This window comes from Anarrhichthys ocellatus, unplaced genomic scaffold (assembly GCF_004355925.1).
Source record: "Anarrhichthys ocellatus isolate YVR2014 unplaced genomic scaffold, GSC_Weel_1.0 scaffold11, whole genome shotgun sequence".
NCBI classification, from domain to species: domain Eukaryota; kingdom Metazoa; phylum Chordata; class Actinopteri; order Perciformes; family Anarhichadidae; genus Anarrhichthys; species Anarrhichthys ocellatus.
Window position 1 is genome coordinate 1182654 of NW_022280041.1, and position 16586 is coordinate 1199239.

The 16586-nt window shown below is 45.3% G+C and overlaps 2 protein-coding genes across 3 annotated transcripts in view; both read left to right on the plus strand.

Moving 5' to 3' along the window:
* The first annotated feature begins 10 nt into the window (after positions 1–10).
* Positions 11–13720, plus strand: shroom4 (shroom family member 4). The gene is made up of 10 exons (XM_031850931.1): positions 11–2463; positions 2506–4360; positions 6070–6131; positions 7284–8063; positions 8431–9045; positions 9832–9961; positions 10068–10169; positions 10383–10553; positions 10797–10939; positions 11084–13720. The coding sequence occupies exons 1-10, from the start codon at positions 1598–1600 to the stop codon at positions 11232–11234; spliced, it is 4875 nt and encodes a 1624-aa protein (XP_031706791.1). The 5' UTR covers positions 11–1597; the 3' UTR covers positions 11235–13720.
* Positions 13721–15247: 1527 nt separating this feature from the next.
* clcn5b (chloride channel, voltage-sensitive 5b) overlaps positions 15248–16586 on the plus strand; it is a 17078-nt gene continuing 15739 nt past the window's right edge. The window contains exons 1-2 of one of the 2 annotated variants that reach the window (XM_031851048.1): positions 15248–15552; positions 16099–16230. In XM_031851048.1, coding sequence (XP_031706908.1) covers positions 16101–16230 — 130 coding nt within the window. In that variant the 5' untranslated portion in view covers positions 15248–15552; positions 16099–16100. Of the gene's footprint in view, positions 15553–15614; positions 16002–16098; positions 16231–16586 lie in introns of those variants that run through there. The other variant, XM_031851047.1, reaches the window with a different exon arrangement.

Here is a 16586-nt window from a genome sequence, read left to right on the forward strand (position 1 = left end):
CAATCAAATTCCATTCTTTCCTTCAACACCGAAGAATCCCTTGCAAAATAGGATTTGTAATAAATGAGCCATAACATGCAAAAGCACTTGCATGCTCTTAAAGTAAATGTCATGGATTTTATTTACCTCAAAATGGTGAGTGCATAAAATGACTGCAGACCACAAAAATATTTGACTTCATGAGCAGATCATGTTTTTATTAGATTTAGTTGTGGTAATGTACTTTATAAGTGGAACATATCCAGATCTTTGCATGGATTGCAAACCATAAATGCCACAGAAACAGCCCAGGGAGCGTCTGCTGGCTGTGTCTTCATACTTGTTTGCGATCAAAGCTCGTTTTTAGATATTTCTCTCTTCTCCAACCTCTCCTCTGTCTCCTTGGCTACTTTCCCTAATGTCTGAATAAGAACATCAAAGAAATACAAAGGGGTGAGTGACCACTTTCTCTTTATATAGCAAAGAGAAATACCACATAAAAATGAAAATAACATTTTTGTAGCAGTCTTTTTATGGATTGGATTTCAACCAAGCACAAAAACACTGGGTGCCCCTTCCTTCTGGAATCGATACCCCCGTTTCTTAAGCTCTCCTTATGCTGAAAAGAACTCCCCGTCACCTTGTCTTATGTGGTTTTCGCCAACAAGTTGGGATTGTTGGGAAATTCCTTTTTATTTCTTCTTTTTGTACTATTTTTTTGGGGCATTTTTGGCCTTTCATCGGACAGTTGGAAGTAGAAGGGAACAGAATGAGGTGCGTGATGTGCAACAGAGGTCAGCCTCAATCAATATTGTGGTTGTGGAAGAGCTGTCCTTCCTCTGCTTCCGTTAAGGTTTGAAGGGCTTTTGGTGAGTCTTTCCTCATCTGAATCAAGCGTCTGAGGGCAGCAGGTGCCATATGTTGCACAGATTGTAAAGCCCTCTGGATCAAATTTGGGATTTTGGGCTGTATAAACAAAATATGGGCTAGTACTGACTAAAGCATGAGCGGGCTCTTCTGTAAACATCATGTCATGTAATCAATGCGAAGCTTAACTGACCTACTATCAAGTAAATGTCAACAAATTTGTTTTCATTTAACGATGTCAATCAAATTCAAATGAGTCGTTTTTCAAAAATGCGGCTTTGGATTAAATCAACATTTATTGCAAAGAAGATGGGACAGAAAGAGAGGAATCACAGGGTTGACTGGAAGATTTTGACTTCAGGCAGTTTGCATTTGATGAGGAGGAAATCCCTCTCCGCCTTCAGAGGCTTCCTCCAAATGTCTTTGAAATCACGTGGTGCTGCCGTAGATCTTCGGCTCAGGACTGATAGAAAACAGACTTCCCAGCTGTGCAGTTCAAAAGTCGTATTCCAGAACCACATACACTGTGTTTCAGGGGAAATTAGCAACGTGACACTTGTCAAGGTGACGTCAGCTTGCTTGTTTAGTCTGAAGAGTGCCTTTAATATCCCAAGTAGATAATCAAAGTCTCCTTTTGAAACACTTTAGTTGATCTACTTTGTCTCCTTGTCTTTGCAGTGACTTGTCCTTGCAGTGGGGTCAGCTGTCGAGACCTTACTCCTCCACTGACCGAAGCAGTTCTCTGGGCTCCATGGAGAGCTTGGACGCACCGACAACCACCACGCAGCCATACTCCGACTCCCATAACTCCCCCGTCGACCCCACCCTCTTCAACGACAAGAGAGACTCTGCCTACAGCTCGTTCTCCGCCAGCTCAAACACATCCGACTACGCCACGGTGCCGCTAAGGCCCGGTGACGCCTGCTCCATGGACAACCTCCTCCAGAGCCTGGGGCCGGCTTGTCGAGGATACCCGAGCGGTGATACCTCAACCCTGGGGACTGCCTCTGGCGAGGCCCCGGATGAGGTGCAGCTTATTGTACTCAAGTCCAGGTCCCTGACCAGGCCAAGAGCAAGGCCTGTTCAGGTAAAAGAGAGGCCTTCCTCCTGCTGTTACGAGGGAGGAGACTTTGAGATCATAAGAAATGGAGAAAGAGGAACTGAGAGAAAGATGAACCCTCCTCAGCCTCCAACCAGGAAGGACAGTTTTAGGGCAACCCGGACTCGGCCTAATGCCGCCAACAAACGGTGCGTCTCCGCTCCAATTGAAATTTCCAGTGTTTCCTTTTACCCTGACGAAAACAAGTCCTCTCTGAATGTTGAATCAGGAATTCTTAACGGCTTCCCTGCACCAGAAGAAGGTGACAAAACTGGGAATTTAAAAGCGGATACCGTAGACTCGCACTATATCCAAAGACAGACAGAAGACGTGAGACATATCAGATGTGATCCTCGCACTAATAAAGGCTACAATTCAGAGACGACCTCAGATCACGTCTCTGATCCTGTGACGTCCTCACTAGTCACCGTCACCTCCTCTCGCCCTGGCTCCTTGCCTGCAGAATCCTCCGTTGCGGTTCAAGAGGAGTCTCATATCACGCACTCCCAGACTAAGCACTCCTCTACGGGGCTTCCCCGGCACAGCGCCCCCGATAAGCTCCATGCTAAACAACTTCAGTTATTGCAGTGTAATAGCGACGGCTCTTCTTTGGAGCCTTGCAATCCGTCGAACACTTCTGATCCCTCCTTGTCCCCTTGTAGCAGCCAGTGGTCCCATTCATCTCTTCAGCCCACGGGGGAAGACCAAGAAGCTTCTCACAACCAACTCCACGCGCCATCAAACAAGTGGGGGGGCAGCCGTTGCTCGACCCCGGGATCTGTGTTCTTAGAAGGGGATGATGATGATGGAAACTCAAGTAAAAGGCTGGATGGGATGGGTGTAAATGGTGGGCCTCACCACACATGGGGCCGCTCTGTGAGCGTACCGGGGGACCCCACTAGATTGTCAACCCAGGGAAGGTTAAGCTCTGACCAGATACTAGAGAGAGATTTTGAGCCTCTTAGCGCTGCTGCCAGTGTGGATACATTACTTGAGGAGCAGAAGGAATTGGATAGAGGAGGAAGTGAAGGTAAAAGTAAGGAGGGTGTAGCAGAAGAGACAGACATGAAGAAGTCAACTGCGTCCAGGAACTATCGTCGAAACCGTCGTCGTAGCGAGCGATTTGCTACTAACCTCCGCAATGAGATCCAGAGGAAAAAGGCCCAGCTTCAGAGGAGTCGTGGCCCAGGAGGGTTGCTCTGTAGTGGGGAAACTGTCCAGGAGGAAGAGGGTCCAGACCTCAATGAAGAGGGGGCAGAGCCTGAACTGCCCGCCCAGGAGAGGAGTACCACAGTTGCATTTGCCTCACCTGCTAGTCCCCAAGATGCCAGCACCACAGCACAGGCTGAGAAAACAAAACCCGCAAGTGAATCAAACGATGACGCCTTGCAGACTCAGTCAACAACCTACACTCAGAACAACATCCCATCCAGGTCCGTCCAGATTGTGGACACAGCAGTGCCCAGTTTTGGTGTCGGCGTCGCCGTCCGAGTCGTGGAGGAACCGGCACCTGCTGGCAAAGCCCGCCGCTGGCGTTGGACCCCCGAGCATAAACTCCAGCCGGAACCAGAACCAGAACGGCGGTGTGGAGTCTCGGGTGACAAGACGTCGGGAGCCACGGGGTCACGGCATGGGGTTTGTGCCTTCACCTCCTCATCCACTTCCTCATACAGTCGCTCCTCTTCCAGTTCTCGGACGGAGGACTCGGATATCCTTCCGTTTGCAGATAGAATGAAGTTTTTCGAGGAGACAAGCAAAGGTGCGTCTAATATCTCGAGTCTGTCGAGTCGCAGGCAGAAGAAACCCCTGCATCATCTGGAGCTCCAGGGAGGGGAGCTCAATCAGAGGAGATACTCCTACCAGGGGGGGCTTCAGCAGGAAAGCGCGCCGCTTCAAAACACTACGGAAGCCAGGAGGATGTCCGTGAGCACCAGCATGGAGAGGCAGAGAGAGAAGCAAGCCAGAGAGAGGGAGGACAGGGCGAGGGAACGGGAGAAGGAAAGACAGGAGAGGGAGTTAGAAATGGAGAGGGCGAGACTGAAGGAGATTCAGCGGGAGAGGGAACGAGAAGAGAGGGTGAGACAGTGGGAGAGGGAACGAGAGAGGGAGCTTGAGTTGGAGAGGGAAAAAGAGAAGGAACGTCTCAAAAGAGAAAGAGAGAAGGAGCTTGAGAGGGAACGAGAGAAGGAAAGGGAAGACGATGCTCAGCTCGGCTCACATCGGGAGTCTTACGGCACCAAAGAAAGAAACCAGGATTTCCAACACAACTTCCAGCCTCAGGCATTCTCCCACGGCCACACCCAGAGTCAAGTCCCGAGATCGGCTTTTCATCCCGTCAACACACCTTCTCAGCTCCTGGAGAACCAGCAGCCTCTTCACCAGGGTTACACAGCGAGGTGCTACACGCCCACAGAGGTAAGAGTGCTGCTCGAACTCATCAAGACAAATCTATGGACACACACTTAACTACAGTGGAATAAACCAAGAAATGAAATATGTATAAATACAAACAGACCGAGAAGAAGAACCAGAGGATCTCATCCAAACTAAAATGTCTTTAAAATGTTTTATCTCATGTTAAACTTTTACTGGCACTCATTTTGGGTAAAATAGCTTAATTGTTAAGCTATTAAACACGGCCTGCAGCCAAAAGAATATCAACATTACTGATAAAAAGGAATTTCTATACTGAAGCAACATTCATAAGATCTAAAAACAGGATTTCTTCCTGTTGAGAGAAAAACACGTCAGCAATCCGTTGACAAGTGTGTTTACGAGCCAAACAGCCTGCAGCCCTGACACCAAGTAACGCCTTTCAGAGTCAAAGTTAAACTTTGCAGCTCACTGAAATCAGACTGTGGGTTTTTAGGCCGAGCTAATGGCCGCCGGAGACCCGAAAAAGCATCTTGTTTTCTTTAAAAGCAGCTTCACACAAAGGGGATCGAGTGACCGTTCTTGGACTTTGGCGCTGTGAGCGGTCCAGGTCCCTCCGTGGTTGAACGGTTGGTTTAAAGTCGAAAGCCTCGCATCCTGCGTGCGGTCAAGAGCTGAACTGAGGGAGATTGGGCAACAGCGGCGAACGCTTGTGTCAGCGATAATGGCAGCGTTGGGTTTCAACTTTTACCACGAATTGATTTGAGTCTCTCGGTCTGAACTGTTGACTCTGTTAGTGACCTCATCACTCGAAACATTCGCCTTAAAGGGAATCTTTTCTTTCATCCACAAGAGACAGTTTTATCAGTTTAAGTCTTAAAATGTTCCCGTTTATTTATCTACCAAGTCAATACAAATGGAACCTCTTTTTCAGGATAATGAGATTAGCAGAAGTTTGGCAAAATAATCTGAACTCGATAACAACCAAGCAAACTATCAGTAGATGAAGACATTGAGATGCGATTAAAATAAAAGCACACCCTTAGAAATAGAACTGCATAAATATTATATACATGAAGTCTAATTGAGTTCAATTACATTTAAATAGAATAAAACACAATTAAATGTAACAATGCAACATTATGTAATTGATTCATTGTTGTTTTTAATGAAAAATGTTTTCAAATATGAATATTTGATGTTTTATTGAGTCTTTTATTATATCAAACTGACACTTAACACTAAAAAAACAGACTTATTATTTTCTGTTTATTATATTCTGTTTAAAACGTTTTAATCATGTCTTATATTATTTAACTGTGTTTATTGACATGCAACATTCCTTCTATGTGTCAAACATACTTGGCAATGAACCATTTGTGATTCTGACTCTAAAATGTTTTGGACTAATGTTCAGACAAAACAAGAGATTTGAAGACGTAAACTTGCGCTCTGCGATACTTTATGTATTATTTTAAGATAATTGGTAGTTTTATTGGTTAAGGAAAACATTGTCAGTTGCAGCCGTAGAAGGAAACGCATAATATAAAAGAATTTAGTCTTTTGAAAAGTGAGCTGAAATGGAGCGATTGCTTGCCAGGCAGGTTCTTGACTTCTCACCATGGAAGTGTATGTCAGAGTGGAGTAACACACCCACCTCCCTTCAGCGGGGACAAGTGCTGACGGACACTCATTACCAGATTCATTCCTTTCGGTGTCATTAACCAGACTTAAAAAAATGTCTTCCACAGATGCATCCCGCCCGGCAACAGGAAACGCCCACGCTCAACAGGAAGTGCAGCCTGACTGAGAGGTGAGCCGCTTCCTTTAGTCCAAACACACACATTCATATAAACAAGTAGCATTGACTTGATTGACCTTCTATATTCCTGACATGGCCGGCACACATTTTGCTCAGTCTCTGATTGTCTCTAAGTGAGTCTCCGGAGACTTTAGGTGGGGTCGGCCCATTGTGCACCAACGGGGTGGGGGGCGGAAATCCCACTCAGTCATGCCCGACTGTGTTTTGACTATAATGAGCTCTTAAGTGTGCAGAGCAATCATCCATGCTTAACAAATGGGCCCATAATGGTATGTGGTTGGGTGGGGATTCCTGTATGTTAGCTTGTACTCGTACTTGACCTGAGACAGAAACAGTTCAGAGAGTCCGGAATGTAAAAAGGAAACATTTACTGTAATTTAACCACTTTCTCCGACTGTTTTTGTTTCGTAACGGGGAAATTTCAAACCCTAGAGGGACAGGTTTTGACACAAATGTTCTTTTTTTTCTGCCCAAATTTGGAGCAGCATTAGTTATTCCGCATGAGAATGTGTGTTTTCTGTGCTTTGCCACAATCCAAAATTAAGCAACATGAGAAAGTGAGGACAGTTGTGAGGTCGATGTCGCAAAGAAAACTCAATAAAATCATCAAACCGCCCGATAAATCAGGTTAGCTGAGTTGAACTGTTATATAAGATGTCCAAACTTGATTGTTTAGTCATGAATGATTAAATTAGTAGTTCACATTTTCGGTAAACGTTAATACAGAGCTGGAGTCAGGATGTAGGTAGCTTAGCTTAGCATAAATACAAGGAGGGGGAAACGAAAAATACGCCAATTACCAAACTTTATTTTCTTTGTTCAATCTCATCTACAATCAGAAAGTGTAAAGTCCCGGCAGTTCCACCACATAATTATAACCTAAAACTACAAATTAAACCTGTTCTAAGTCCCGCCCCCTCAAAGGCAGACATCACTGAATTATCAAATTTAAACTTCTTTAGTTATTAGTTATGAAGAGTTTACACTCAAAATTCTTGTAAAAACTTCTCCATCTGCTCGGTGGTTTGCGCTCTTCTTGTGGAAAGAAACAGAATAACAATGAGAATGAATTTATTGGACCCTTTAATTCGTTTGTTGACAAAGAAACTTTAAACGTCCGTCTCTCTAATCTCCACATCCCAGGGACTACTCCAGCTGGAGACGGGAGTCCAGACCTCCAGAGAGCGTTAATCCGCATCATCAGCACCAGCAGGGTCGATGGGGCCACAGACGGGCCGACAGCGGGGACGATCGCAACGGACACTCGTTCGCTCTGCCGCCGCCGGCTCCTCTCTCGCTGCGAGGACGAGCCATGTCCGAAAACGACCTCCACTTTGCCAGCGGCAGCCACCGCTGGTCGCCGTCGATTTCTGTGGCGACCAGCCAGACCCTGAGCGAGGTGGAGGAAGGAGTGGGCGGAGTCAGGGGAGGAGAAGACGACGGCGCCGCCCGCCCAAACAGGAAGAAGACGCCACCTCCGCCGAGACCGCCGCCCCCAAAGTGGGAGCAGTTCCACCGCAGGCGTGCGTCTCACCACGCCTTGTTCACCTCCTCCTCCTCTTCTTCACCTCACGCCACCCCTCCGTCCTTCGGCGCCGCAGAGTCGCACCATCCGACCCACTCCTTGTCGTGCATCCCTCCGCCTGAGACGTCCAGGCAGAGGTCCTACAGTCTTCCTCCAGAGAGACAGGAAGTCTCCGAGGGCTGCCCGCGATGCAGCTGCGGCCAAACCAAGGAACTCTCCCACGCCTCGTCCAATCAGAATCAGGCTCCGCCCAGTCCCATGTTCTCCAGGAGGAGCTTCAGGCCAGTGGCTCCGCCCCCAAAAGAGAGGGACCTGAGGGGCTCGTATGGCGGCCAGCAGGAGAGGGTGGAGGTTTTACCGTTGCTTCCTCCACCTCCGCCTCCGCCAACAGAGAGCAGGTGAGCTGGGAGTTCAATTATTACATAATGTGCCTCCACCCACCACAACCTCACTCTTCTTCAGTGGTTATAGTGGGTTAATCCTGCTTTTTGTAGCCAAGCTGGAGACCTGAAAGTAAAACCTTCTCGTCTTCAAAAGACAGGATTTCACTTGAACAGCTTTGTTTTACTGTTGCGCGTGTGGCCACACCCTGCAATGATGTCACAGTGTACTCACCACACCCTGCAGCACACTGTGACATCACCGCAGCAGGTAAACCAGGTTTAAGGGAACCAAAATATGTCAAATTTGACTCCTGTAGACATTTTTAGTGACTTCGATTTCTTTGTATTTGTGTTAATTAAGTTTTTATCTGTGTCTCTGCAGTTTATCCGAGATGATCGTCGGCCCCGACCAGGAGAGAGTAACAGTGAAACCTCACAATCAGCAGTCCAACGCGAGACCAGGAGCCGAGTGGGAGAGAGCCCCGTCTCCCAGAGTTCATAGCGACTCGAACCTGCCACCTGTCCTAGAAAACGGAGGCGTCTTACCTCCCGAATCCTACTTCTCCGTGCACTACGAGCAGCAGCAGCAGCTTCGTATGAACCGGGGCTTCCAGACCATCGAGCCCCAGAAGATCCCCGAATCGGAGACGACCCTCAGTCCGAGTCCCGCGCACAGCCTGGACGTGGACCTGGACATCCCGATGGAAACGGACATCGACGACTTCCAGGAGGACGACGGGCTCCCGGCGGAGGACGAGCCGATCACCAGCGAGCTCCCTTGCTTCGCTCTGCCGGTCACGGTCCTGGAGACGGACATCGACACCGAGGTGAGGGCGGAGAGCGGCTCCCTGGAGGAGGAAGAGGAGGAAGAGCTGGAGGACGGAGAGAGGCTGAGCCTGGAGGAGCTCTTCCCCCAGAGCGGTGAGGGAGAGTCGGGCAGGGAGAGCTGGAGAGGGGCCTACCAAACCACGGAGCACAGCACCGACAGCTTGGACAGGTAACGAGAGAGAGAGAGAGAGAGAGAGAGAGAGAGAGAGAGGCTTAAGTGGTGGAATGTACGTCTCTGTGTTAATTACACAGACCATTTGATTTATACAAGACTGGATTGTTCTTGTCACTGAGCTGATCCCCCTGTTTCCCCACAACCTCTCCAAGAGCTCCGTACTGCAGCCAGGTTTCTATCTGTGGTTGCCAGATGGGTAATTGTTGCCACATAAGTCCCAGAGAGTTTAGATGCACAATTTGCCGTCAAAATTCACTTTCCTTTACATTTATTGTGAGCAGTTTAATCAGAATTTGTGCCTTTAAACCCATTTCTCTCAACTCTCCTTTTAATGTATCGACAGAAATCTGGGATATATGGTTAAAAGTTCCACCTGTCCAAACCCTATTTAAAAATACACAACTTTACTCAGTTTTAAAGCCATATTTTAATGAAATATGAGCAAAAATATACAAAAACCCAGAACACACATAACATTATATTTGAGGTATGTATGTATGACAAAAACACTTTGATTTAAATGTATTTTTCATGTGTTTCATGTTCTTTCATGTCTGTCGTCATCTGCTCTGTTCACATATTTGTGTGTCTTTATTCGCTCGCTCGGAGCCGAGATGTTTTCCTTTTGCCTCACTCAGCCGACATAATTGATTTGCATTTGTTATTTATGTACCTTTCTAATCAGTCAATTCTACGACCTCGTATCTGTTTTATCGGTTCGACCTCTTTGTGTTTTAGCTCCATGTAAATAAAATAAACCCCCCCCCCCCCCTCCCTCAGGCGGTCCGGTGCGAGCTCCAGCTGTTCGTCCTATTACAGCACTTCAGCCGCCAAAGCTCAGCTCCTGTCCCAGATGAAGGACTTCACCGATAACAGAGACAGAAACGCGGACGACGAGCTCACGTACAAGGTGACGCCCGCAGCTACCGTCTCGCTCGCTCAACTGGCAGCGTCGCGCAATCTGTGTCTTGTTTTTAGTATATTCCGTTAACAATTCCTCCGTGTGTGTCGTGCAGAAGCAGCTGATGGAGAGTCTCCGCAAGAAGCTGGGAGTGCTGAGAGAAGCTCAGAGGGGTCTGCAGGAGGACATCAGAGCCAATGCTCAGCTAGGAGAGGAGGTGAGGACAGAAGTGGATGTGGTGGAAGGAACCGAAACACGCTCAGACCACCGTGGACACACCCAGATCCTCCGATTCTTACTTATTTGGCTTTTGCACCATAATTATTGCACATTAATTCATACATCGAGGTTTTTTAAACTCCTTTTCAGTCAGTTTTACCATCTTACGCACCAAATCAAACCACATTAAACATAATCTCTGTGTCCTCAGGTGGAGAGCATGGTGGTGGCGGTGTGCAAACCCAACGAGGTGGACAAGTTCCGCATGTTCATCGGCGATCTGGACAAAGTGGTGAGTCTGCTGCTGTCGCTGTCCGGGAGGCTGCTGCGGGTGGAGACCACGCTGGACACTCTGGACCCGGAGACGGAGCTCCACGAGAGGGTGAGCGGCGTCGTAAATGCACAAAGATTGGGGATTTACGGTGGCCTCTCACTATAGCCGGTGTTTAGTTTGTCCGTTCTGGGCTGCCGTAGAAACATGACGGTGCAACATGGCCGACACATGTCGCAGTACAGAAGAGTTTCACCGGGACTTCAAAGGAAAGCAAGAGGCTGAAAAAGAAAACAAGGATAAATGATGAGAAAGTCACTTAAATGTCCTTAAATGCGTCTCTCTGTCCTCTAGCTCCCCCTGCTGGAGAAGAAGCGTCAGCTCATGAGGCAGCTGTCCGAGGCTCAGGACCTGAAGGACCACGTGGACCACAGAGAGCAAACCGTCAGCCGGGTGCTGGCCCGCTGCCTCTTGCCCGAGCAGCACCGAGACTACAGGTACGAACACGTCACCCTCCACCTCACACTGAATACAGGAGGGCTGCTAAAGCCCAAAAGGTTTTCCAATTTAAGAGTCAAATAGTTCGCTAATGGACTCATTTGTGTATATTTTTTTTAAATGTCGATGTGTTTTTTCTTCAGCCACTTTGTGAAGATGAAGGCCGCCCTGCTGGTGGAGCAGAGGCAGCTGGAGGACAAGACCCGGCTGGGCGAGGAGCAGCTGAGGGGGCTGAGGGAGAGCCTGGGGATCGGGATCGGGATGGGAATGTCGATGGGATACGGACATTATTGAAGAAAAGTGAACCTGAAGAGGTGAAGAAGCAGGGGGCTTGTAGTCACATTAAGTCAGTGAAAGACACCGAGAGAAGGAAGAATGATGAAGGAAGAGGAAGCAAACATGCACGTCTCTGAAAGGAAAGGTTTGATGTTTTGGATAAATATGCGTCAGTCTTTTGCTGCGTTCCATTTGAACTGGGAAGACGGAATTTAATAAGTTATCGGTTGGAAATTTCAACTAGAACGCCGCCTGAAGTCCAGACCAAACCCCGCTTACACCCCGACCTCAAAATCCAAGATGGCTGCTCAGCGCATCAGCAGTAGAAAAGCTGTAATGATACGCTGTTTATTTATAAAATCAGTCAGACGTACAGAGGTGTCCAACTTCTGTATGTTGCTACAATGTTTGTATGCGCAAAATACCGGTGTAATGCGTTATTATCAACTGGTATTGCTAACACTGGCTAATAATGGCTCACAGTGGCTAACAATAGCTAAGAGTGGATAACAGTGGATAACATGGGCCAACAGTGGATAATAGTGGATAACAGTAGCTAAGAGTGACTAACGATAACAAACAGTGGATAACAATAGCTAAGAGTGGATAACAGTGGATAACATGGGCTAACAGTGGATAATAGTGGATAACAGTAGCTAAGAGTGACTAACGATAACAAACAGTGGATAACAATAGCTAAGAGCGGAAAAACGTGGCTAAGAGTGGATAACAATAGATAACAATGGATAACAGTGGCTAGCAATGTCTAACAGTGGATAACAATGGCTGGAGCAAAACCCCTTAAAGTTTTCCAACTAGTTGTACTGGAGCGCAGTCAACTCGGGTGTGGCACTATTCCCAGCTCTGACTTCCGATTTCCAAGGCTAATGCTTAGGTTATGCTAAGCTAAGCTAACCGTCTCCCAGCTTCAGCCTCGTATTTAGCGACCCAAAATGTCAAACTGTTCTTTTAAGGGTTAACAGAGATCCAGAAGTTTCAGCACACACTCATAAAAATACATGATATCCTCTGCTTCACACTATACATGTACTGTATTAATGACACTACGTTGCCAAAGACATTTTCTCTCTTGAATGTGTCGCTGAGACGCTGCTTTATTTTGTGTTTCATTCTGTATTTAAATCTCCTGGTTCAGAGAATCGAAGGAGACCGTTAGCAACACGTAGTCAATTTATTGAGATGCAGCATTATTAACTGATGTTTTTTTTTTATTTGTATTCACGTTTGTTGCTGGCTGACACCTGCTTTCAGCAATACATATACTGTATTATCTCCTATAATATTACAATACTTTGTACTCTAAACATGCTTTACTGTGTGGGGTTTGAGACTCCGCTGACTCGTCACATGATAACTGATATGTACAGAAGACACTTGTGTTTATAATGTATACAATGTGTATATACTGTTGTTTTTTGACTGGAATAGGTTGTAAAAAATTGGTTGTAAAAGATGAACGAGGAGACGGAGATGAGTCGGCGTTTACTGTATATTTTAAAGGGGAAGAGTTGTAGTTTTTTTGTCGACATCTTCTCAAAACTTAAAAAGTTTTTCTGTCCCAAACTGTCGTGTAAAGAACGCTTATTTTTTATTTTTTTTGCTGAGATGAGACGATTAGGATCACTTTTTATGTTTGTATGCTAATAATAGCGTAGCTTAGCATAAAGACTGGAAACGGGGGGGAAACAGCTAGCCTGGCTCCCTCCACAGTGACACAATCCACCCACCAGCACGTCTAAACCACATTACACAAACAAGATATAACCTTCATGTTTCCGGTCTTCGTGCTAAGCTAAGCTAAGCTAACTGGCTGCTAAATTTAGCTTCATATTCAACACAGATATGAGAGTGGTGTCCATCTTCTCGGCAAAATCCCGGCAAGAGAGCAAACAAGTCTGTCTCACAAAAATGTCAAACTATTGCTTTAAATTTTAAGTAAATTGTTTGTTTTTTTGTAGGTTAAAGTGCCAAAACTCAGTCTGTTTTTCCTAATTTGTGCTCTGACCTGCCTTGACGTCTTGCGATATGCGACGTTGCCAAAGTCTCCTGAGCTTTAAACCGTAAACTAAACCTGCTCCGGCTGCCGTAGTAAATCAAATGAAGGAAAAACAAACAGCTCAACAAGAGATGGGGGGGTTTGAAGAGGAAATGTGTATATTTTGGCTGCTGAAGTTAAGTGAGAAAACAGACACCCTTTGTCCTTTTCTACTTTTATTAGCTTCAACAAATCTACAGCTGAAAGTTAATTAAAAGTTAGTTTGTTCTCGTTTTGATTCCTGTGTTTTGACACCAAACAAACCCCAAATATACTTGTTCTGTGTTGTACATATTACGTTTATTCTTGTACTATAACGGCCATTTTTCTAAACCGACTGGAAGCGCATCGACTCGACGAGAGGAAAGAAAGTTTGCTTGTTGAGAGTGTATTCTGTTCATGTTTGTTTTCTATGTAATTTTGATTTATTACATTATTTTTTGTGTGTGTGTGTAAAATGCATTACAACTTGTGTAACTGCAACAAAACACTCACGTGAGGAAAAACAGTACCATAAATAATAATAATAGTATTTTAAACTAGCTTCACGTCTCCTGTTGTGATTCATTCAAGTGCTACGGCTATAAAAACGTTTTAAAAAAGCTCTGAAATTGTGTTTTAATTCATTTAGTTTTAACTGTTCTCTCTGTTAAATTACTGGAAACTTTGCCGGTGATACATTGACAGTATTTCTACTGTATCAAAAGAATACAGCAACTTATAGTAATTAAAGTAATTGTAGGAAGACGTGGAGCTGCAATTATGTCTTACTTTACAAGAAACTGTCATTTTAACAGTGTCAAAAACATGATAACAGCATGTTTTTATGAGAATTGTAATGTAAAATCCTTCTCTGGAGACGGATTGGCGGCGGTATAATGTCATGTTAGATGATAACATATGTGGGTCTATCAACTGGTTCTTTTAATGGAGACTAGAGCCGGAGCAACTAAATAAAAGCTGAAGACTAGATGGAGAGATAAATGTTTTAGGTGGTCGTGTTTGGTCTCACAGAGACGGAGAGAGTCAGTGGAAATAATACAGAAAACATCTGTCGTAGAAGCAAAGAATCTGTGTGTTTTGGGGGGAACCTAGGGAGTTCATTCTTCTGCCTGACCCAGATTTAAGAACAGAGGGACTGATGGGAATATAAAGAGAGAGAGAGGGATGAAAGACAGAAAAATGGAATTATTGCAATCTCACAAACTAGTTCACGTAGATGAAAGAGAAGTGATGAGAAACAGGCCCCACTCAAAGCAGAAACACTGTGGGAGGTTAAGGGTGGAGAGAAATGTTTATGTTGGAGAAGAAGATGAACGAGTGGGAGGAACAAGGCATCATGGGAAGGGAAAAAGGAGGTCGAGATGATTAATCAGAGCTACAGACATAAACCAGGAGAACATGATGCAATGCTGTCTGCACTTTAAAATGTTTCACTTTTCCTCAGGAGCCCTTATTTTATTTTATTTATTTTTACAGATGACCACAAGATGTCGCCCTTTAACTGGTTTTATCCTATTTAAATAGTCCATCATACAAGAAGCATTACAGTAAAACACACAGTGAAAACCATGTTACGTTAAACATGTTTTTTTTAATAGTTTCTATATGAAAAGTAAAAAAAGAAAAGTTTTAATAACAGATGACCGATTAGTTGAACTGCTCCACTGACCCAGTTGGAGAAACATCGATAACTCTGAACTCGACTGATTTTCCTGGCGGACAAAATGCTCGTGTCAAGCAACTGTGACACGACAGTTAAACCGGAAATTAAGCCACTAGGCCTTCAAATTAAAACGACATTTAATGTTTTGAAAAACAGAAACACCATTTTTTTAAACATAAATGTATATTTGATAGTGTAAATATCCATGTGATTAAACTCTAACTTTGGCATCGTAAAATGGGGCATGTTAGAAGATCAATGATTTTGTTGCTTATCTTCAACTGTCTAAACCGGAAGTTGTCGCTAAAGCTAGATAACCTGACGCTAGCTTGAAGTTTTTTCAGTTTTGAGTGGCAGAAAACAACACGTAATTTACCACAGATAATTTCACACTGCTTCCTTATTGTTTGGTATTAAGATAAGGTTATACTATGGCCTCCTTTAGCACACCTTCTGTGTTTTAAAACAGTCGTTTCTTTTTGTTGAGACGGAGAATGACGCAGGGTTTTTCACGGAGTTTACATTTAGCTTAGCTACTGTTGACATAAGCAGCCAACGGTAGAAAATCCGAGTCACGACACTTCTTCGCGCGGCTGTCTCTCCTTCAACCACAGGTAACAGTAGATATCTTCCTTATTTATGTTAAAAACTACGCGTGAACGGAAGTGTGTGTTGAGCGCGGTGACGTTTTGTGTTAGCACAACGGCTGTTTTTTGTCAGTTAGTCGCGAGACTAACGACTACACACACCTCCACCGTGGTGGGGGTGTGTGTGTTTTTTCAAGTGAGGCGTTTCTTCCGCTGCTGCCCGGTAAAGAATAGAAAAGAGCGGAAACGGTTGCAAAATAGAAACTTCCCTGGAACTGGAGATGAGCTGTCATTACTGGCTGTAGTGGGGAGGGGGACGATGGGACCAGCTGAGGGTGTACTGGTTTCTAAAGAGCCCGCTAACAAACGTACCAGGGTTTGTGTTTTAATGAAGTATCGTTAGCTGGATTTAAGGAGAATTTTGGCGACCATGTTTCACTTTTTGTCGAGCTTGTATCGCAAATACGCATACAGAGGTAACGTCGGTATTCATCTTATTGTGGTGGGGGTGCTTCCGGTGTCTGTTTGATTAAAAATGGACTTTATCCTCTTGTTGTGTTGTTGGATCTGAAGGCATGGATAACTCCGGGAGCTTTGACAGCCTTCATCACCCGAGTGAAGACGACGATGACGACGAGATGGTGGACATCGCAGGAGCCACGCTGGACTTCTCCAACACGGACGACGACCCTCCTCTCAGCTCAGGTGAGTGCAGTCACACCTGCGCGAGGAGGGGTACCTTTAGGTTTGGTATTAACATGTTGTCCTTCATGCAAACACAGAAACAACCATGTTGTTACAACACGTATACATTTCTTTATACGTCATAAAACTTTATTACAGTAGAGCTGCAATCTATAAATACTAATTGGTGTCACATTATTGTTATTATCTCTTATATATTTAAGCATTAATAACCGTAACAACATGAGAACAGCAGTGTGTGTGTTTGTCACATGCTTTCAGTGAGTCGTGGTCATACGTCTGAGTAATCAGTTACCACACACACACACGCACACACACACACACACACACACACACACACACACACACACACACAC